This window comes from Cygnus olor, chromosome 2, assembly GCF_009769625.2.
Source record: "Cygnus olor isolate bCygOlo1 chromosome 2, bCygOlo1.pri.v2, whole genome shotgun sequence".
NCBI classification, from domain to species: domain Eukaryota; kingdom Metazoa; phylum Chordata; class Aves; order Anseriformes; family Anatidae; genus Cygnus; species Cygnus olor.
In genome coordinates this window covers 25,477,419-25,500,134 of record NC_049170.1, presented here as the reverse complement: position 1 = coordinate 25,500,134, position 22,716 = coordinate 25,477,419, and the positions used below count along the sequence as shown (strand labels likewise).

General features: G+C 36.9%; 1 protein-coding gene across 2 annotated transcripts in view; it reads right to left on the bottom strand.

Annotated features, from left to right (window-relative positions):
• Window positions 1–1,874: 1,874 nt before the first annotated feature.
• Window positions 1,875–22,716, bottom strand: part of VPS50 (VPS50 subunit of EARP/GARPII complex) — a 79,853-nt gene continuing 59,011 nt past the window's right edge. For both annotated transcript variants that reach the window (XM_040549590.1, XM_040549589.1), the window contains 7 exons: window positions 19,514–19,594; window positions 12,952–13,100; window positions 11,720–11,816; window positions 11,411–11,569; window positions 8,913–9,034; window positions 5,731–5,920; window positions 1,875–3,199 (listed from right to left, as the gene is read on the bottom strand). In XM_040549590.1, coding sequence (XP_040405524.1) covers window positions 3,080–3,199; window positions 5,731–5,920; window positions 8,913–9,034; window positions 11,411–11,569; window positions 11,720–11,816; window positions 12,952–13,100; window positions 19,514–19,594 — 918 coding nt within the window. In that variant the 3' untranslated portion in view covers window positions 1,875–3,079. The remainder of the gene's footprint in view (window positions 3,200–5,730; window positions 5,921–8,912; window positions 9,035–11,410; window positions 11,570–11,719; window positions 11,817–12,951; window positions 13,101–19,513; window positions 19,595–22,716) is intronic.

Genomic DNA, 22,716 nt, shown 5'->3' with positions numbered 1-22,716 from the left:
TTCACATTTAGACTTCACTAAGCAAGGCAAGACTCTACACATGGGAAGACTCTCTCTCACACAGGGAAAAGGGAGCCCAGAATAGTCAACAATCCGGAAATGTAGCTATTTGTCTAAAAGGTGGAGGGTTCAAGCCCCTGCTCACATCAGACACTGGACCTTACACGTGGCAGCGGGGTGCTCTTCACCCTATCCCATCAGCTGAAGCACTGCTGGTCCAAGCTGGTCTTTCCCATCAATGCCATTCCGCTTTGAGTAATTAAACCTAATCTGTAGCACGGCATCTTGCACCAGGTCACACCAACCATCCAGTTTCCCCTATTTTGTCCCAATTGCTGTTTCTTCTGAGACTATCCTAACTGTTAGTTGCAACGGAGAAGCCAACTGTAGGCAAGCCAGCTGTAAGCGGATCAGGGCAGACATAGGCTTTGCCTAACCAAAGACTAGAAAATTAGTCATCCGTGCTGCAGCTGAACTTGGAGGATATCAGAGCACTCACTGAGGTACAGGATTTAAATTCTTCATTAGGCTAAAGGACTGACAGATGAATCATCCACCCCTGCAGTGCTGGTCGTCCTCCTCGGGGATGACTGAAAGAAATCATCTTCTATTATTAAAGTATTCCAAACCCCTCTTCCAAAACACAAAGAATGTTTTAGACCATACTCTCCATTATAAAAAGCAGTAAAAACAGAGGCTTTTTATTCCATAGGAGAATGAACAGTTAGAGAGATGCTCAAAAATGAATGGTTTGTGAGGAATTGTCATACCAGAGGGCAGAAGCTACCAAACAGTAAATTAATTCTACATTCAGCCAAAACTTGATTTATTACTCACTCAGGACTAAGCAACCTGTACACCATTAAGCTACATATAGCTTCTTCCTTAGAATCAATAATACGCAGTAAGTGGACGCTTCCAAGGCATATACAAAAAAGATCAATATTGTTTCACAGGTTTAATTCTACACCTTACACATTTTATTATTTGGGAGCTTAAAAATGAGCCAATCTACAGCTACCCTACACACGCACACACACAAAAAGTTCCTTACTATGATTCATGCAATTGCCCACCTCCTTCCTTGACCCTACACCCTTTCACTGCTTGCACTCCTACCTTTTGGTAAGCAATCAAATTACAACAACCTAAAGAGTTCAGAACAAATTAACCATGTGCTCAGTTCACCAGAGCTATGGTAAAGTTATTTAAATTCCTTTTTTCAGCCACGAGAAGGAAATTGAAGCAGATTTTACACTAATTGTCTCTGACACATTTCTGTTTCTTCCAAGAGCTCTTGTTCAGGATCTGACTTCAGGGCAGATACAGTGACGCAAAAGTCTCCACTTTTAAAACGAACTACACTTTTTTTTTTTTTTTTAATGACCTTTTTAATGCAGGTAGAAGTGATTCAGCTTGAACACATACATTGACACTCTGCTAAACAAGTTTTTGATAGAACTCAGACTGACAGCATGGTGTGTACAGAACAGAGCTAAATCTGTTTTAAATCTTATTTCCTTTAAAATACAGGTGAAAAGGGAGTTGAATGCTACACGATCAAAATTAAAGTAGCAATTCTACTGTTCTGCTAAAACTGTATACAGGCTTTCCAGGAACTTGCACAACAATGCTCAGACCACTTCTGAAAATGAAATTAAACTATAGAAAAGGACAATTATCACAGTTCCACGAAACAGGTATCTGTCACTAGGTACTGCTGTCTTTCAGTAAGTGTCGATTCTTATATTTGAATTAACAAGTAAAATGGCAAGTATGAAGCCCAACTGAGAATTTACCATGTCATATACATTAGTGGATGTATCCTTGTACATTATTTACCTGTTAGCTCATTACTAGCATGTTTCTTCTTTAAAGGCCTGAGAGGATTACAAACAAAATTCTCATGTGATTAAAAAAAATCTAAAACATTGTACTGAAAAACAAAAAGATGGACCAGAATTTGAGTGCATTAGGAAAGTCTTAATGAATATCAAGGTCTTTATTTTAGTTAGTTCAAACTACTTCAGGAGTCCTTCTGGTTCTGCCACGACAGTATCTGAGCAGTCTCCAGGTATCTTGTGTACAAGCAATATTGCAAGAAAGTAAAATATACTCAAAAATGCTGGTCCCTCTGCTGAAAGAAAAATTGAAAACCTCAGTAGTCGGTGATGCTTTAACAAGTTGATTTTTAGGACAAATACCCAGCCAAACAATTTTGATGTGCTCAGGATCACTCCAGGTCAGGTCTACAGCAGAACATAGTAAGATAATCCATCCAAAACTTCAGCCAAAAAAAGCCCGACTTATTTTTCCTATTCCCTGGCATTATTGTTTTGGGAACATGAAAGACTGGCAGGGGCACTAAGGGAAGTGACATGAGAGGAACAACACTAATTTCTATTGTAAGTGACATTTTGTGTTGTTGAATTAGGCAAATAAAGTCTCACAAACAACTCATATTAGTGTACAGTATTTATTACCTTCCATTAATCTGAAACCAATCATTTGATATGGCTAAATTAATTCTGAAATAAACATTTTTAAATACATAAGATGATGAGAGACTTCAACATGAGAGCGTTTAATTGGTCTGTACTCTTAACCCACATGCAAGGTATGTCATTCAAAGATATCATACATTTCCTTTCATTTACACTGGTCCATAATAAAGCACAAATTCTCAGGAGGGAAGCAGTGAGGGGAAAAAAGCATATTTTCAAGTAGCCCTTTTATTAAAAAAGGAGCATCAACTATATATTAAGCCAATGTGTTTCTCTCTGATTTTGATTTTACTTACAGTATACAGTTTTGCAAAATATACAACTTACCAATGATACACAAAGAGAAGCCCTTTCTTAGGGGCAAGTAACCAAAAAAAAAAAAAGAAAGGATTCTACAGGTTTAAAAGTCATATTTTAGAACATTATGCCAATTCAGAGAGTCTCCATTGCTGGTAAGAAAGGTCATGCACAATGTTTTTTTAAGAGAATGTTGTCATTAGTCCATGAGAGATTTGTCTGCATGCTTCACATGAACAGAAAAAGGTACAAGTCACAAGGGAAGTAACTCTCTCCAGTTATCTTTTAGGCCTGTCTATGTCATCAATAGCAGCCAGCAGCTTCTGTCTTGCCTTCTTGTTGATGTGGGATCCCAGACAAACATTCACCAGATTTGTCAAGTGCTTAGTGGAATATTCCTGGCAAATAAAAGCAGATTATGTTATGGCAAACAGAATAAAAACAGTGGATAAAGATAGAAAACTAAAAACCAGACACACAAAAAACCACACAGTGGACTTCTCAGCTGATAGTAGCAGTTGGTACACAAGGGAGACTTAAAGCAGTAGTTAAGTCAGGTTTGGAGAGTTTTCATAGCTGAGACAGAGAAGTACAAAATTGTATTTTGCTACATGGCAGATTATATGGAAAATGCCTACAATTTTAGTAGTGTTGGACTAAGTTCACAGAAAGTAATACTTATGTATTAAAATCATTTTTAATATATCTTCCATTCTCTGGGAGGTGTGGTCAGAAATAAAAATATGCAAATGATAAGTTTTAAACACAAAACCTTTTTTTTTTTTAACAAGGTGTGACAAACTTGATGATTTTTTATTTTGATGTCTCATTTTCTGATAAGCTTCTAAATACTTCTCTCCAAAGGGTATTCAAACACCATTAATTTCAGTACATGATAAAGGAGGAAAAATTGCAAAAAGGTTAAGAGAAAAATTCTTAACACCTGTCAAAACCCACATTTGCCAGTACTACCTTTACCTTAAACACCATCCAAACTGCAGCTTCACCAGTGTGTTTAAACAAGAGTTTTTCCATATGGATCACCAAAATGACAGCTCAGAGTCTCTCTCATAGCTTCAGGTTAACAAGGAAAAATGATATTACCAAGTATTTATTTCATCCATTTGTAGCTGGATTTAAAGTAATTGCAAATACTCTAATAGCTCTAAATGCTCCATTTTAAAAGACTTTCCACTTTAACGGTGGACCAGCTCCAACAGCATGCAACTATTACCTACTATTAGTCCTGGGTTAGGTTCTGCTACCATGAAAGAACGCTAAACGCTTTCAGAACACAAATGAAGACTTATCTCAGACAGCAATGTTGATCCTGATTCAGTTTTATTAGTTGAAGGAAGAAAAAGCAATGATTTTCTCCACTGTGCCTGAAAATTTAGTTGAAGCAATCCATTCCTAAAGGCCTAATTTCAAATTGTATTCTTAATGATCCATTTGTGCGCTTTGGCATATTCAAAACAGAATACAAAAATTTTCAACTTCACTGAAGGCTACAGGTTCATCACGGGAAATTTGGCTCAACTACTTCAGATCATTTTTGTAGCCCCATTTTTAGCAGCATTTAGTGTACTTATGCTCATCCCATTCATACATGTTTAAATGCTTCCTGGTATATGAACTACAGCAAGAAACCAGAAGGCCCAGCTGGCAAGCTTCTTTACTGTAATACTGTACGGTGGAGTTATGGAAGACTTTTGGTTATCTTATGAAAATTTGCTATTTCAAATCACGTTGTACTAGCTGTAGCTATGAGGCACTGATGGCTTCCAACTAAAATACAGTACACTTTTGCAGAGCTCAAACCAAAAATGGATTATGCATATGCACTGATGATTTCGCCTTGTTGATTCACTTGAATAAAAGAACAACTTTTATAGGGATGGTGTCTGAAGAACACGTTGATAAATGACTTCAGTTAACTCTTAAGATTGTAAATGGCAACTACCTACAGCAGAAGTATCTTCACAAGTGAAAATAATCTCTGAAAATACCAGGTAGGGGCATATTGAAGAAATCTTACATTCCCACTTTAAAAAAAATAATAAAAATATGTAATCTGGGGGATTGGACTAGATGATCTTTCAAGGTCCCTTCCAATCCCTAGCATTCTGTGATTCTGTAAGATTCACTGAGCTACCAAGTCTCTCCACCATCCAATGCAGCCTTGGTCTTTAGTGAACCACTGTTAATAGATTGCCCAGATGCTCCACAGAGCACTGACTGGCCGTGATTTGCCAGATCTAAAATCCATTTTCAGCCTGTAAATTCCCTGACAATTAAAACTACCAAATAGCTTTCCTTAACAGCTGCATACACCAGTGCAGGTGTTTCCTCTTCCTTGTTGCTGTTCTAACCTCACAGTTGATTTAGATAAAAGTTTGGGTCATTACTTAGGCTATGAAACAGAGTTCACAGTGTATATAGGCTTCAGGTGCCTGGGATCCAGCTGCTTCTTTTGCTGTAGCAGACCAGAGTTGCTACCTAAGGAGTGGAAAAAACTTTTCTTTGGATTCGACTCATCTCAGAACCCTGGGTAGATTACTGCTCATACATATAAATCACAGAGTTCATCCTGGGAAGATGTGCTATCAACTAAAGAAATATGGCATTGACCTAGTAAAGGTAAATAGTAGTAATAGCAAATAAATTTGTATTTTCCTTTTGGTCAAAAGTAAGACAATTATTATTAATGAACAGCTTGCAAAGTCTCTGTTTGTACTCCTTGCAAATATATATTAACTTCATATGATGATAAACATATACATACACACACGTCCATATTGCATCCCATACAATTTCATTATAACACATTAATATACACATGCATATGAGCGTATTCATTTTTAACACACAGAAGAATTGGTCATTTAGAGTTGTTAGTGTTGTAAAAGAATACAAATTTAACTCTTACCCTGTGCTCTTTTATCCAGCGCTCCATGTCATTTTCTGTTAAGTAGTATGCTTTAATGTAGGTCTCCACAAATTCTTTATCTGGAATGGGCCTAATGTCTGTTAACTTTTCTAGTTTCATTAAGAACTGTTGAAAGTCCAGTTGCATCAAGGCACGTCCTTCATTGCTGCATTTCTTTACATTAGCATAACTGAAAAGAAGAACACAGTGGAAAGTAACAATTAGAAGGAAATAGAAATGAATCTTACTTCTCAAAGCTGTTTAACTTAGCTTTTCAAACCTTGAGGAGGAACATAATTAAGGTTTTAAGTTAAAAGCAGACAAGAATGCCTCTCAGGATTTTTGATGCAGTTTTTATTTGCATTAGTATAATATGTTTTAGTTCCCCTCATAGAACAGAAGCCCACAATATGCAGTAATACTAAAACGAACAAAAAACACACACAAAAGCCGCTAAAAATCCTACATTGAACAGCCTAAGAATATAAGTGGGATAAAGGAAATGAAATCAGTGTTGATCAGCATACTAGACAGTGGCTCTAGTCAAGTGATCATGATCATTGAAATCTGAAATGAAAGGTACCATGGCAGTTTTAGGAATGATCAACAGGAGCTTGCTGAACTAACTGTGGAAGCATCAGAGACAGGTACAAACCTGTCCAAAATCACATACAACAACCAAATGATAAAGGGTGGCAGCACTGGTTAATCTCTGTGAGAAGTTAATGGTTTGATGAGAACAAATTGACAGAAAACTAGTGATAGGTTTGAGCTCAAAGAAGAAGAAACAGTAGATGAGCTTAGGGCAGGGAAATACTAGGAGAGATTCCAGTGGGGTGATAGGCAACAAACTAAGGAAACAATCTTTTTAAACAGAAGAGAAACTGCATTTGTCAGGATCAAAGAAAACAACACTGCAATATCCTAAACATTGCCAACTTCAGTTGTGCACAGGAAATAAAAGAAAAAAGCCTTCATCTAGGGCACGTTGTCTTGACAGACTTAATCCAGCTTCCCCATAGGCTGCTGCCAGAAGTGACAATCCTGTCCCAGTGTTTTCACTCTTCCCTTGCAACAAATTTAAAGCAAGACCAGTATTCAATTAGGATCAACTTCATAAACCGATGATTATACAGTTCTAAAATTATTAGTTCTGATGCGCAGGAGGCAGCAGAAAGATCCAGGTGGAAACTGAATATACAGCAAGATCAAGTTAAGAATAAGAAGAAATTGCACCCTTACAGTTAGTACACAGAAAAAACGTGCAGAAGGATACAAAGTAACAGACAATCTAATGGAGAAAAGTAGAAGGTAGAAGAATGACAAGTTGATATGTTAGTGTGCTAAGAGAGGCTAAGAAGAGGTTTCAAAGCTTTTAACCATGTTGATCCTAGATATGATAGCTAAAAATCCATTAGAATGTTGACCACACAAATTTTAGATATGCAAGTTATTCACAGTGAGGTGAATGCTGATTTTGCATTTGCAGAATGCAGAAGCGGCAGAAAGCATCTAACAGAGACAAAAAGAGAAGGGGACGAAGGCACTCATCTTCTGAAACTCCACATAAGGTTGGACGATGATTCCCAACAGGACATACCACAGAAGCACTTCAAGAAGCCAGATGGGAAACAGAAGAGAACACAAAACCAGGAGAAAGGGCAGGGCAAAATGTCGAGAAGGCTATGCTGAAGATAAATCTTCACTAAGTGAACAGCTTGATGAAAGCCAGTTGGCTGGCTGACTAGAGGAGAAACACCTTCCATTCCTTCATGGAATTTAGAGACAAAAGATATTATGAAGGTATTCAGAAAGTCAATTGTTCAGAATCCCTTTACCAGTTTCCAAAAGAAAGTAGAACATGTGTGAGGAAAAAAAAAAAGTGGGCAAAAATGAGAAATTACAGGCATATAATTGGGAGACAGTAACGAGAGGTCTTTACACTCTAAGAAAGGGCATAGGGAATACTGATCATATCAGCAAGGTATTCCCAGTCCACTCTTACCAATCTGGGTGAAGGTAAAGCCACATGTTTCATGGTACACCACAAATGTGAACTAAAACTGCAGGATGGAAGAAGACATGAGTGATGAACCTCACAGCTAAGAATTACAGTTTGTGACCATTGAATTCACAAAATATGAGTAAAATTGTGAAGTAAGGGAAAGAAACAAACCCAAAACAGGCACAAGGGCTGAGGCAGAATAGGTTGGTAGGAAATGGTGACGTTAGCCAGTTGAAAGGAAAGAAGGAGTCGGGGAGAAGACAGCTGTTTTTGTCCCATTTACTTTGATTTGAGGCATGATGTTAAAGCGGAAACTGAATTATCAAGAAGGAAGGATAGTCGTTTAGGACACATCTTATGACGAAACTGCGAAGCTACAGGGAGGTCATAGCTGGATTTAGTCTCCCTGAAGATGAAATTGATCTCTCAGAGACTGCAAGAGGAGGAAAGGAAATAGGCATGAATTTAAATGTGATGGCTTGACAGAAGCAGTGGAAGCTGGTGATTCATAATAGACAGCTAACACTTGGAGAACAAGGATGTTGTTGGGGCCCTAAATTAGAGAAAACAGCAGAAGAGTGGGATGGAAAGTAGTGAACAGGCAGTAGGAAGTGTAAAGTAGGAAGGTAAAGATAACCAAGAAAGATACATGTAAACAAAAGCTGGAAGAATGAAAGACAGCACATATTCAACAATGCAGAAGATGACAACACGGACAGGTAGCAAGTGGACAAAACCACAAAAATAAATGCAGCAGATGAAAAGACTGCAATACTCAGGCCACAATATTGACCCTGAAAAGACTGGGACACTGATGGTGAGGTAGGAATGAGCAAAGCATAGCAGTTCCTGGCTAAGGTGTTTGAGTCCACATTTACCAAGCCAACTAGGATACCTCTCTGTTTCTGATGAAACTGAAAGGCTCCTGCTCCACGGCTATCCTAAGGCAGGTATCCTAAGGTTGTAAGCTAGGGCTGACAACTTTCTTCCTTGCAACTGCCTTTCTTCCCAGCAGTGACAAACAGCATCACCATAGAGATGCTGCAATCACACTTTAGCCCCTTAAACTCAACAGCTTACCAGTGCATTGCAAAAATTAGAACCCTTAAAACCATGATATAAGCATTATAATTACAGACATATTTACCCAAGACCAAGACTTCTACAAACTACTTACCCTTCCACAAGAGTTCTATTAGCTAAGCGAATGCAGTGCTCCCAAAGGATATTTGAGACCGGCAGTGGAATACGAACTCTCTTAGATACTTCATTCAGCCTTCTGTTAAATTCTTCAAATTCCTGATGAAACATGAAAGGTCATTACTCCATCAGCATGAAAGAGACCATGCATACATGCTTAGCGAAAAAAAAAAAAGATGCACATGAAAAAAAAAAACACTAAAAAATAAGAGCAAAGCAAAGAAGCTTAATAGGCACAGACTATAGAGACAAGCCTGTGCAGAGAAGAAAGCGTACCACATTCTAGTATATCATTCATAACATGACCTCAGTAATTTTATTTAAAAATAAAAAACACTACTCTGGTTCTACAGAGGTGTAAGTAGTTCTCAGTGAAACTGAGACATCCAAAAATTAGCCAAGTATCTAATCCTTCAAATGCCATTCCATTGCCTCACTCTCTAAACTCATCTTTAACTTTCTGAAAGCCAATATACAGCCCCTGAAGAAAATCCAGTGATAAGCTCTTTATCCCTCTAAATACCTGCCCCATCAGCAGAGAGAAGCTCAAAAATATAGTAACCATTTTTCATTCCTCAAACTTCTGCATTAGAAAGTTCTCAGGTGCTTTAGAAAGTACCAAGAGCACCCACTGAAAACAAACCAAATCCAACAGTTTAGCTGGATACTGCATTTCTAGATAACAATTCAGACTGAAGGAAGGCACCTGTTTCCACCTGAAATATCAATGGACTGGATGGACTTGAGCTGTTACTATGAGTGACAAACTAGTCATAACTGAAATTAATTACTGCTACAATGATTTTTGTAACTTACATAAAGTGAAATAGAAGTTGGCTGCAAGGAACTAATGCCTCTATCGTTAAAAAAAAAAAAATCAAATGACTTTAACATAAAGCAGACCTTGACAATGAACTGCTCTGCATAACGAGCAAAACCAGTTTGTACTGCAGCCTATTAAGGCCATACTTGTTCAACAAAATGCTTTCGTTCCACAGCTGGAATCTAGCTTTTATCCTTTCCCCATCAAGAATTCAGCAAATGAACAAGAAAATAGCCACTCAGTTGGGAGTTTCAATGACTATTTTAAGTTAGTATCTGACCAAATAATTGGTGTTGAACACAAATTTTCTGAGAAATGTTGCAAGAGGAAGCAGGGTACCACCAATACCATGCCTTAACAGGCACAGAGATGACTCTTGTGAAGATGAACAGGCCTATCACTAAGTACCAATGAAATTCTTGAACAATACTCTTTCCCAATTTATCCACTTCCATACATACTATATGACTAAGGAATTCTGCATATGCGCACACATGGCTAAAAGCAGTTGGCTATTACGTTAAACATTTTGTTTACATCTGACACTCATGGAGTCAAACAGCAAATCACTAATTGCTAAGCAGTAATCTAAAAGCCTCTGTAAAAACTATTATTAGCTATATAACATAGAGGCCAGAAATTCAAAAAGGTTTTAAATTGCATTAGCTCTGATTGCCCTGAAGCAAATTCATCAGGAGTTGCACACTCACAGAAGGGAAAGTTCTACTGTAGTGACCAAATACTGTAAGTACAAACTGATTTCAAAAAGCCACAGCAGCAAAAAGAAGGGTAGTCACAGAGATTTAGAGAAATTCACTGCAGTCTCCCTTCTTTTCTTTTTTTTTTTTTGAAGCAGAGAATAGCTGTAAAGTACAAAAGTGTAATCAAATCTGTTATTCAATACAGATGCTTTCTCTGTGATACATGCCTCATAGATCTTTAGATTAAATTTTTTAGTTTCCCTGTGAGATTTACTATAATTCCAGAACTTCCTTCTAAAGACCTTTATAAATATAGTTTAGGCATAAATAAAAATCTAACAAAGGACTGTCACAAGAATTCGTTCCATATGCCATAAGATATGGCAATTGTATAACCACTTCTACTGAATGCAATTGAGAAGTTGGCTGAATAACTTCTCATTTAGCTTCCTTTTAAAATGCTAACTTCTAAAGATACCAACTTCAACTAGATAGCATGCTATTATTAGTAGTGCTGGTTTGTCTGATAGCGCCTGTGATACTGCTCAAAGACAACTGAAATCATTATGCAGAACCACAAACAGCCTTTGTTAAAACAAATAAGCATACACCACTTCCTCAGGCCACTGTATTTTCCTATTTTCCTCAATGTTACTTCCATCTAATGGACGTTTACCTTCCATTCAGGACTTAGACATGAAACTCATTAACCTTTTGTGGTCACTTTCATCCACAACATAGTCAAAAAATCAGCCCTGTGAAAACAAATATTAATGTATTCTGCTAGTAGCAAGAATAATGAAAATTCTGGACAGACCTCCTTATAACAACTTACTATTTGTCAGGATGCTGTATAGCTCTAGTCATGCTGCTTTAATAGCTTTAGTGAAGTATTACAGCAGTTTAATGTTTAAATAAGCTCTAGCACACTGTTTCTCAGAAAGTATTCACCTTTAAAAGAGCATCTACGTATACATTGTGTTGTGACATGATTTCCTTCACATCCCATTTTACATTAGTCATGAGAAGCAGCATCTGTTCATAATCAATGGCTTTAGCAGCAACAATCCAATAAACTGGTTTGCGTAGTTCACTGGCAGTTGACACTGTCTGAAATCGAATAAAAAGAAAATTCAATTCAGTAAATTTCTGGCTAATAAGAGCAATTTATAACTATGGCGTACAAATATGGGTACCACACAGTACAAGTTCCAAACCTTCTGTTTTAAAAAAATCATCTGTGAATTACACAATTCTGACCTGAGAATAGAACTGCTGAAGAAAAGGCTTCTTGGCAGCTGGCATCACCGCATCAAGATGAGGTTGAAGAAACTCAAACTGCTCAGCCAGAAATACCCTTTGAAAACAAAGGAAATTCACCATGAACTAAATGCAACATTTGGAATGCCTCTATACTTCTTTTCCACCACAGTTAAGATATTTGGCAATGATATGTAACCTTGGAAAATGTAATCCTGATAAGAACTGTACCATTTTTATGCTAACATGTCAATGTGTATTCTCAGTTCTGACAATTTTTAAATGTGATTGTGAACAAGAAAATGCTTCAATAAAAATACTAAGGCTTGAATAGCAACAATTCAGATTTCTATTTTACTCAGGATGTACTGCTAAAGTCTGATCCAAAGCCTAGTAAAGTCAGTGGACAAGTGTCCTGGGAATTTCATATGGCAGGACAGGCTACATTAAAAAAAATCCATTTCAGAATTTCAAAATAACATTCCAAGTTACATACTTACTAGTGAACTTTTAAAAAACAGAAAACGAAATCAAATTCTTCAGCATGGGTAGGATTATTTTTTTTATATATACAGTAATGTAACAAATTACATTTCTAACTAAGCATAAATGAACATTTAAAAAAAATGCAAACAACCTAATTTGGAAAAACATTTTAAAAACTAATTACTAATCTTTAACAGTGTCCTCTTCTGTGCGGGGAAAAAAAAATAAATCCTATCTGATTCTTACTACTATTCTGACCAAATAAAGAACATTTTGTAAGAGTTTTGCATTCCTCACTCATTATAATCTCCTTTTCACAGGTAAACTTCCACCTGTTGCCAAGAATATCAGAAACAAAGCCAAGCCAATATGAACTATGCAGTTCTGAGTCTTATATTAAGTACTCAAATACTGATCACTATGGTTTAAATGACGCATATATATTAAATATTCCCATTAGCCTCTTTAAATTTATTTTTTTTTCCTGTAAGATTTGGCTGTGTAATATCACAAATTACTGGACCAGCTGCAGTAAAATTTCATTGCTTGTGCTTGCAGGTGGTAAACCAAATGATCAGGTGCTGGTACCTTTAATTAAAAAAATACCTCTATTGCTTATTATTAAAATCACATTCAGAAGTAGGAATTTTTGACCTCTGAAGGTGGTTTTGGCATGTAATCACAATCTCTTAAATGATCCTTAGCTTCCTGTGACCACAAAACACAGTGTACAGTAAATAACCTACAAGGATTCCGTGGCTACCACTCTCTCTGCCAAACCATACAGTGAGTTGCCAGATGTCAGAACTACTAGATGACTGAGATGTGGGCTTGGCACCTTCTCCTTTCTCTCTTCAGCAGCTGTGAGAGTTCCTGTGGGATCACCAGAGACCTCCTAAAATAGAGAATTAAACAACTGAAAAAAACACAATTGACTGGAAAACAGCAAGAATGGCGGCAAGTGAGTAGTTTCAGATGGCTTCTTATCTGATAAAGGAACGTTTCTAATTTTATGATATAACTTAAATCAAGCCTGAATCCAAGGTGACAACCATGTTTTCTATTTCAACAGTATGGTGTTCAAACAAGTGAAAAATCACATCATGCAGATCAATATCTGTCTCAGGAAAGGAAAAAAAAATTAAAAAAAATAGAACAAGCTAATGCCCATACAGGCTTTAGCCCAACTGCCTATAGAGGGATTAACTTCTCACCCCTGGATATAGTTTCTTCAATATGACAGCAAACAAAGAGACAAATCAAAGGAATATTATTCATGTGTGGGCTTAACCACTCCTGTGATCTGTGGCTGACTTAGGTAAAATACATGTTATGTTTCTTTAAACAACGCAAAGTTACCATTCCAGCACAAGTTTTATCCTGCAGACAACTCAGTTGTAAAGAGCATGGAAGTATTCACAGCACCAGAAAAAAAACCTCTAGATTTGACGAGTATAAATATCAGTTACAGCTAGAAGAGGAATCACAGAAGGAACAAATTTCCAGAGCTACCACAGTGGTCTAACCAGGTGTATAAATGGACACCACCTGATGCTTACCTATTTGCCAATATCAGATCAGGACATGAAAACAAAAAAGTAGTTATGACTAATAAATGTAAAGCCATACTATGCTTACTGCTTACATACGCTCTATAAAATATGGAAAGTGTTACAAAAGAAAAATGATACAAAACACAAATCAGGTGATGAAGATTGGCATGATACAGCACTGATTTCTTAACTAAGAGCCTTCCATGTCCCTAGGATAAACATTCTGTGGCCAACAGGTGGTACGACAAATCAGCCTGGTTCTATGATTCTAAGACATTACCTAACTCATTCCAAGTATCAGGATTGAGACAAGGAAAAATATACACTATAGATCTTGAAAAGCCAAGAGAGGAGGTACTGCATACAACAGATGAACACGTTAAAAGGGAGAAAGCAAAGTGTAGGTTATTCTGGCAGAAAAACCTGACAGGCCCATTGTGGTTATATTGCACCAATTAAAGGTGGAGCAGGAAAAAGTAATTATGTCAAGTTGAGTAAGGAGTTTGTGAGAAATTAAGTGATTCAGAATGAGCAGAAAAAATCAGAACTTAAAATTCCTATAGACAAAGCAGCTCTAAAATGTATTTACAGACTGGATGAAAGCCAAGTCAAAAATTACATTAAGAACATAAGACAACTAGGAAGATGATGTCGTCCAAGCTGCTAAAAACGGTTTGAGGTGCAGAGGACCAATGTCGTTACTAGTTTGCAATGAAATACTTATGAGTATTCTGTTCATCTACCCCAAGTATCTCCCTTTTGGAAGCCACAGTATTAATTAAGGCAGCTATTTGCATACAGAGGATATTCACAAATACTATCTAGGTAATGGCAGTACCATGACTAAGAAATATTTTGTGAAGATAAAGAAGTTGCTAAGAGACAGATAAAATATGGCATCAGTTTCCCTTCCAAAACACCAATAATTATAGATCATGAACTGATCGATGCCACGTACCGACTCGGGTGCTTACTGGTCTCAGTGGATTAATTAACACGATCAGTATGCATCATTACTATTGCAAAAACACATTTCTGGTAGAAATGACAAGTGCAAGGACAGAATGTGTGCAGATCTTTCTACACATCCTGCTTGGGGCACTGACAGTGAGGAGACAAGCTGCACAGAAACAGACACTTGTTTCAATATATTTGGCCTAAAGAAAGCAGCAGCTTACCATTATATATTGCTCTTCTTTTTCCCTTTTAATACATCCTGCTGGTATGAATGAAACAACCTATAGACTGCTATTTCTGGAGAATCCAAATTATCATCTCTGCTGTTGCAGAGCAGATATCTGTACTGAAGCTGTCTTACACTTGCTATAGAAAGGGCTGAATATGGAGTTCAATACAATGTACCCAAACAAATTTTTGAAAGCCATTTTGTTTGTTTCATTACCTCTCAGAAAATGAAACTGCACCCTAATTTGCTTTAACACAAACACTTAAAGAACTTGCATTTTTTTTATTCGAGTTTGCCAGCAAGTATTTCCTGGAAGCTACTTGGTTTTGCTTTGACACACCAAATTCGTTACTCAGCCAGTGAGATCCCAGCACTCTTACACATTACTTACTATAACAAAACAAAACAAATACAGTTCTGCTCAAAAGGCCCCTTTTATTTATTTTTCACTAAACCTATTTCATTTTTCATATTCGGCATAAGAAGTTTCAGACCATAATTAAAGCACTGTCAATATTAGCAGTGCAGAGATTAACGTAAGCCATAGCTGGACAAAAACTCATCACTGGTGTATTTACAATGCTTTGAATCAGCTAGTACATTTAAAGCAGCAGCACCCAAAGAACATACTTGCTCAATCCTGCAAAGAGCTAAGCAAACTACTTCAAGATTGTTAGACTGAAGCATCATACACGACTCCTTCCATCATAGTCATTTTGACTACCTTATACAAAACATTCAAGATTAAAAACATAATCATGTATCATAAGTAAAAGGGGCAGGGACTGATTCACTTCCAAATGAAATGCAGAGTTCTGAGCGGAGGAGGGTTTTTGTTTGTTTGTTTGTTATTGTTTGTAAAATGTGGGATTACTGTACTGTTAGTTATATCAGTGCAGGACCAGCATACGGACACTGAACATTCTGGATCACGGCTGAGGTGTCAGATCATTGCCCTGTGGTAAAGTGAGCATAGCTGAACACGTGTTTGTATTTCATCTTTTTCCTGTTCACAGTCTACAACAGGAATTTAAACTGCAGGTGGACTTGCTGCAGTTTATAAAGTACAGTATAAAGTGGTTTCGCTGCGAGGTATTGCACTGTGAAACAGAGGAAGAGTGATTCAGCTATAGCTGAGTACTTACAGGGGACAGGACCCTCCAGCAGAAGCAGGGGGTATGTGACGCATAAGAAGGGACACAGGGAAGAGGAGAAGAAATGCTTTAAATTGCTGCAGTCTTTTTGCTCAGTGATCGTGAGTCAGAAATCCATCTCACTGTTTCTCGGTGGACCAAATGAAAACTGCGATAGTACTTCCTTCACAAGTATGGTGACTGTACTGTAACTACAGTATATATCAAAAGAATACACATTTCTTGCACTGTAATAATAGGGAAGTAAAAACTTAGAACAGAGCAGCTCCATAAAAAGCTGTAGGGAATGCTTCCAATCAACCTCCATACTCTTCATACTGAAGAGTATGGACCAAGGCAATCCCAAGCACAAACACAGGCTGGGCAGAGAATGGATTGAGAGCAGCCGTGAGGAAAAGGACCCGGTGGGTGATGTTTGATGAGAAGCTCAGCATGAATTTGCAATGTATGCTGGCAGCCCAGACAGCCAACTGTATCCTGAGCTGCATCAAAAGCAGCGTGGCCAGCAGGGACAGGGAGGGGATTCTCCCCCTCTGCTCTGCTCTTGTGAGACCCCACCTGGAGTGCGGTGTTCAGCTGTGAGGCACCCAGCACAGGAAGGACATTGACCTGGTAGGAAGACTCCAGAGAAGGGCCATGAGGATTATCAGAGAGCTGGAGCACCTCTCCTATGAAGACAGGCTGAGGGAGTTGGGGTTGTTCAGCCTGGAGAAGAGAAGGCTTCAGAGAGACCTTAAAGCAGCTTTCCAGTACCTAAAGGGGGCCTACAGGAAAGCTGGGGACGGACTCTGTGTCAGGGGGTGGAGTGATAGGACAAGGAGTAATGACTTTAAACTCAAAGAGGGGAGTTTTAGATTAGAAGGAAGATAGAAGGAAGAAATTCTCCACAATGAGCGTAGTGAGAGAGTGGCACAGGCTGTCCAGAGAAGCTGTGGATGCCCCATCCCTGGAGGTGTTCAAGGCCAGGCTGGATGGGGCTTTGGGCAACCTGGTCTGGTGGGAGGTGTCCCTGCCCATGGCAGGGGGTTGGAACTGGGTGATCTTTAAGGTCCCTTCCAACCCAAGCCATTCTATGATTTGATGATTCTATGAAGATTCTACAAAGATACAAAAGAGAAGGCAGCTTGCCTTTACCTTGCCAGAAGCGGAACCTCACTTCCACTTTGCTTTCCACTTTCCTTCACAAAGCAGGACTAAAATCCAGCTGAACAATAATAAAAGCAGTATCCTATGAAGGTATCTGATATAAACTAGATAGCATTAATTCAATCCCAAAAAGGATACTGAAACCTATCACAACCATTTTATTTTATTTAAAAGAAATGGACTGTAAACCCTCCAACTTTTCCTCTTTCTCTTGTCAATAAACATAAATAGACCTTCATTCACTTGCTATCTCTACCAAAAAAAAAAAAAATAAAAAGATGAAGTCCAAGCTAGGAATGATCCAGTCTAAATTAATAAAGAGTCTTGACATAGACAATAGAGCTCAACCTTCATAAACAGTAAGAGATGTGAGGAAATATTTTGATCTACATGAAGTTCTGACAAAGCCTTAGTAACAGAATCAGAATAAACACTTGTTGGGACCATCCTTATGAAAATAAAATATTGAAAGAAGCTGCCATTGGGAACCAAAATGTAGCAGAAATGATAGTCCTTAATAAAGTTATCATGAATAGGAAACAATGCCAAAAAAAAAAATCCTAACAGGCCATGAGACTGAATCCCACAACACAAACATGCAAAATATTTTCAGAAAGCAATTTACAACAAGCTAAGAAAAGAGACAGGAATTCTGACAGGAGCACAGAACTATCCATGCAGTCATGAGAAATAGCCATTTTATGACAGTAAAGTTTAGTCTTCATGTTCACAAATTCTTAATGATGATAACAACAAAAATACCCTGAAAACTTTTCCTTCCTCATGAATCAAAAAGTAAAAAATTCCTATTGACAGCATAAAACCAGCATGTGTTCATAAGATACTAATAAGCTTCACTGAACGTCTTCAAGTTAGCAGTTACCTACGATTTCTTCCTCCTTTCAAATCTTACCTAGAACACAGCTATTTATTCCAACTGACGCTAGTGTTACCTGTAGCAGCATTGTTAAGTGACTGAGGAAGAAAAAGAAATCCAGTTATTTTTCCCAATTTACTCCTAGAAATACATATATTTTAAATTATATTGACCGGAAAAAAAAAATCAAAACAATGCAAAGCACTGTCAGGAATAATGACTACAGAGTAAGTTCAAAAAAATTAATTCCAGAACTTTCTATTTTTCCATAACCTTTAATGGATTCATCTGCAAGATCTTCCTAGATTTTTTCTTTTCTTTTCTGAATACATTGTTTCTTAGATGAATATCATGATGATTTTACCTTTTTTTCTGTATTATAGAGGCCTAGGGTTAATAGTTCTCATGCTCCCTCTACTGACTTTGTAAGAAATGGCCCCAAAACCCTTTAAAATGTTTCTCGGAAAGAATGGTTTAGGATTCAACTGTTCTGAATGCTTCAAAGAATTGAAAAGGCACCTTAGTATGATTCTGTGGAATACCAAATCCCTGTAAAAGCCGTAGTAGAGCATCTGTCTCCCACTTCTGCCTTCGAAAATAAATTCTTCCTCCAGCATCTATGGGATTAATTACTGTACAACATATTTATGATACTCTTTAGAAATTTCTTCATAATGTTTCAAGTGTTTTATATTTAGGTCAAAAAAAGAGTAGACAATTCCAATTCTGTGTAGTTCTTCACAATATTTCTCCATAAATGCTGCTCCTCAGTTGAATCTACCAAACCTACCTGTTTACCCTTTGTAATGGGATGTGAGGGAACAATAATCTACTACCAGTGTGACACAAGGATCATATTCGCTCTTCAATTTCTGTAAATAACACGAAGTGACTGACAGGGTCTAGTTTGTAAAATATGGCAGGGAAAATTCCCTGATATTCAGAAATGATTTAACAAAGGGCTTAACATACTAATTCTATTATTTTATAAGGTGAATGAGTTTCTTGATGGCTTACTGTTTTACTATTCTTTCACTGAAGAAAAATGAGTTGTCTGTTGTACTTTAAAAAAAAAAATAATAAGGATAATATTGGAATGCCCCTCTCCTTTTATTACATAAGCCGTAACACATTATAAGATTTAAATGTATAATTTTGTTGTTACATCTAGTAGAAACGATTAAACTGATTTTGTTGTATGTTACGAACAAGGGATTTCACACAGTAATGATACTTACATCATGATATACCAAAAAACAGTCTTTGTCATTACAGACATTGATTATGAGAAGAGAGAAAAAAGAAAATCAGTAAGCCACAGTGAAATACAATTCCTGAATTTCTGACACAACCCTCTATTTCACTAAGCATTAACAAAATCCAGGTACTTACCAGATCAATGAGGCTCTCCTGGATTCTATTCAGCGTCGTGCGTAATCTGCTGCTACTGAGGCCCAATCCTGTTGATTCAAACTGGAAGAAATATTTAAGTTTGGAAAGGAACAATCCTTAGTTTAAGCTTTACAGGGTTACAGCAAAACTTCAGTATGTAAACACTGGATGCAATTTACACATAAAAGTTTTAGTACATAACTGCAACTATAACTGTACAAAATGAGAAGATCAACAGAGGTCACTGCACTCAACACTGCACTGTTATAAAGGTTGACCTGAGTACATTTCATGAAGATGACAGCTTACCATTCAAATCAATCAGTACATATCCTTTATTGCTGAACACTTCAAGTGAGTACAGGACTCTAGACTGCCTCCTCTGGGACACCAGCCCGAAATGGCACACAACCGTGCCCCAACTGAGACTTGCATGCGCACCACACCCAAGCCAAATGGCCTTGACTTCTCTCTCAAACTGTAAATTTCTTCTAAACCCTTACTGAATATCTAACTTGCATGTGTAGAGCTATACCATTGATCTTTATAAAACAGTCGTTATTACCTAGTGTTTTTAAAGATCCACCTGACAAATATGCCATCTTCATTTTCACGGCTCAGTAGCATTATGGGGCAGGTGTTCAGCTGGGATAAATCAACACACTGATTCCCTGGTAAATGCAACGAATTATACCAGCTGAGGGGCTGATCTGATGTGTAATTAGTGTAGCTACTTATCTTCTACTTGCAATTACAAGGAAACAAGAACAAATTAACAAACCAAAGGCAGTGGAAATGGGATAACTACGCAACACACATCTAAGTCAAGAACCTGGAAGTATTTGAGTACAGTTCTGGTATGTGATTCACACCATAAAAAGCAATCTACTGAACAATATTTAAAGCAATGAAGTCTACTGTATTAGACCTCCTTTCAATGCACTAAATCAGGGAAAGAAGTGTTTGAGTCCTCTTCCTTCCATCTTAAATATGAAAATGAATAATTTAGGTCCCCATCTACTACATTTAACCTTTCTGACTTAGATGTCCATCTGTCCTAATTTTCCCATATATTCAGTGAAAATTTTATATATATATATATATATATTTATTTTTTTTTTTAAAATGTACCTGCAAGTTTCAGCCATTAAATTTCATTTTAAGGGAGTTGTTTCTGCACCATCATAATGCATACTACAGTCTGCCATTATTACTTTCTTTCCACCTTTCCATTACTAACTTTCAACAGCTATCAATAACTTTCAAGTACTTATTTTATAATAACATATTTATTTCTAAAAATGTCAATTTCATGTTACTGTGAAACATATAGGAATAATAATAAGGAATGCAAAAACAAATCTTAAATTTCTGTAAAGAAGCTGTACAACTGTATGTATAAGAACAGAAGGAAAAAATAATAAATAAATAAGAGGGAAAAAAGAGATTATTGTTCAGCATCTCCTCCTCAAGGCCAGAACTTCATGACTTTAAGCAGAATTATGTCGCTCATCAGTATAACTCTTCTCTTTTGCTATTTCTATATGCAAAGTGGTAGATATTCAAATGCCACAAATGACCTAGTAAACTCAGCATTAGAGAATTTATCGAATAATTTCACTCATCACCACTTCAATGTGACTCTTTATCTTTACCAAAAAAAAAAAAGTTTAAGCGTTTTCTACAAAAATGGCCTTTGGATTTACAAATTATTATAATGTGTTGTCAAAAAAAATTAGTACCTTAAATTTATTCTGCTAAGGAAAACTATTCTGTGGCGTGTTCATCAATATTGTACACTCTCATGACTAGATATTAAATATATGTAATTTATTTTAATTTCAAATTAGGTTGTTCCATAATTTGAGATAAGTAGGAAAGACAGCCTTAATGTGGACTCTAGGAATTAAAAAGATTTTGAAACAGTAATTTTGGTTACAATGGTGTGCAATTTTTAGCAGTGAAGAAAGCCAAATACTGACTACATAGGCTAATCATTCTAGAGTCCTGGAAAGAGCAATGACCTAGCATCATGACCGGACATAGAAGTCAACATATGTATTTTAAATCCCTGATTTTCACTGAACTGGCAACGAACTATGTACAATTGATCATTCCTGTACTAACTCACATATCTAACATAAGGACAGTATTTCAACCACTTAAGGAGGTTGTAATACTAGCATACTTTCAAGAAACCCATTTGATGCATGTTTAATAAATAAAATTTCGAACAGGAACACCGACAGTGGTCTAAATCACATACCATCGAGCATCTCTACTTTTTAAGGGTTTATAACACAATGGGAAGTGAGAACATTTAAGAAGCATTACAAGAGGGTTTATCTCATTCATAGACCCTTTGTAAGCATTATGTTTCCCACAGAAAATCATCTGTCAAAACAAAAATTAGGCACGCTACGAAAACATCACAATTTTACCACCCATCTGCTATAATGTTTACCTGCCTAGCACTGTGCTGTTCTCTGATAGAAGTAGAAAGTAAGGAACTTGGTATGGGCTTTAAAAACACAAAACAAACAGAAGGTGCAAATATATATATATATAAAACACTGAATACCAGAGCAGCTGATTAAGCCAATGGAAATCAATTAGCTTAACAAAAACAAAACAAAACACAAAAAACACACCCATCTTCTAAACACAAATTACAAATATATTTGTTCTGCCAAAGAGAACAGCTCAAAAACATTTAGAACCATATGTTGAGAGTCTGAAAATCCAATGCAATTTGCCAAAAGATGATGATGAATTTGGAACCCTATTACATTATTGCTTGTGAAGTAATTTAGGGGCCAAGAGAGGAGAAAATTGTTTTTACATACAGCTTTTCATAAATGCTTTAAGACCATCCTGTTGAAAGTTGATCTGTGTTATGTAAAGACATTGCCAAAAAGCATTTATTTTAACTACAAGATCACTCAAAAAAAAACTAAAATGTTTTTGTTAATGCAATTAGCTTGACAGAGTAGTAATAGATCTGAAAAATCGTATTTCAAACCTCTTAAACCTGAGCTGCTACTTAACCTTCACGGACCCCTTCTCCTCTTCCTTGAGCTATATTATCTAAGCTAGAGAAATACATACAGGAAAATCAAATTGCCTTATCCTTTCTAGGCTCCAAGCCACCACGTGCTATTGCAGCCTGCTCCTTTGCTCCCCACTTTCTGCCACTACTTCCA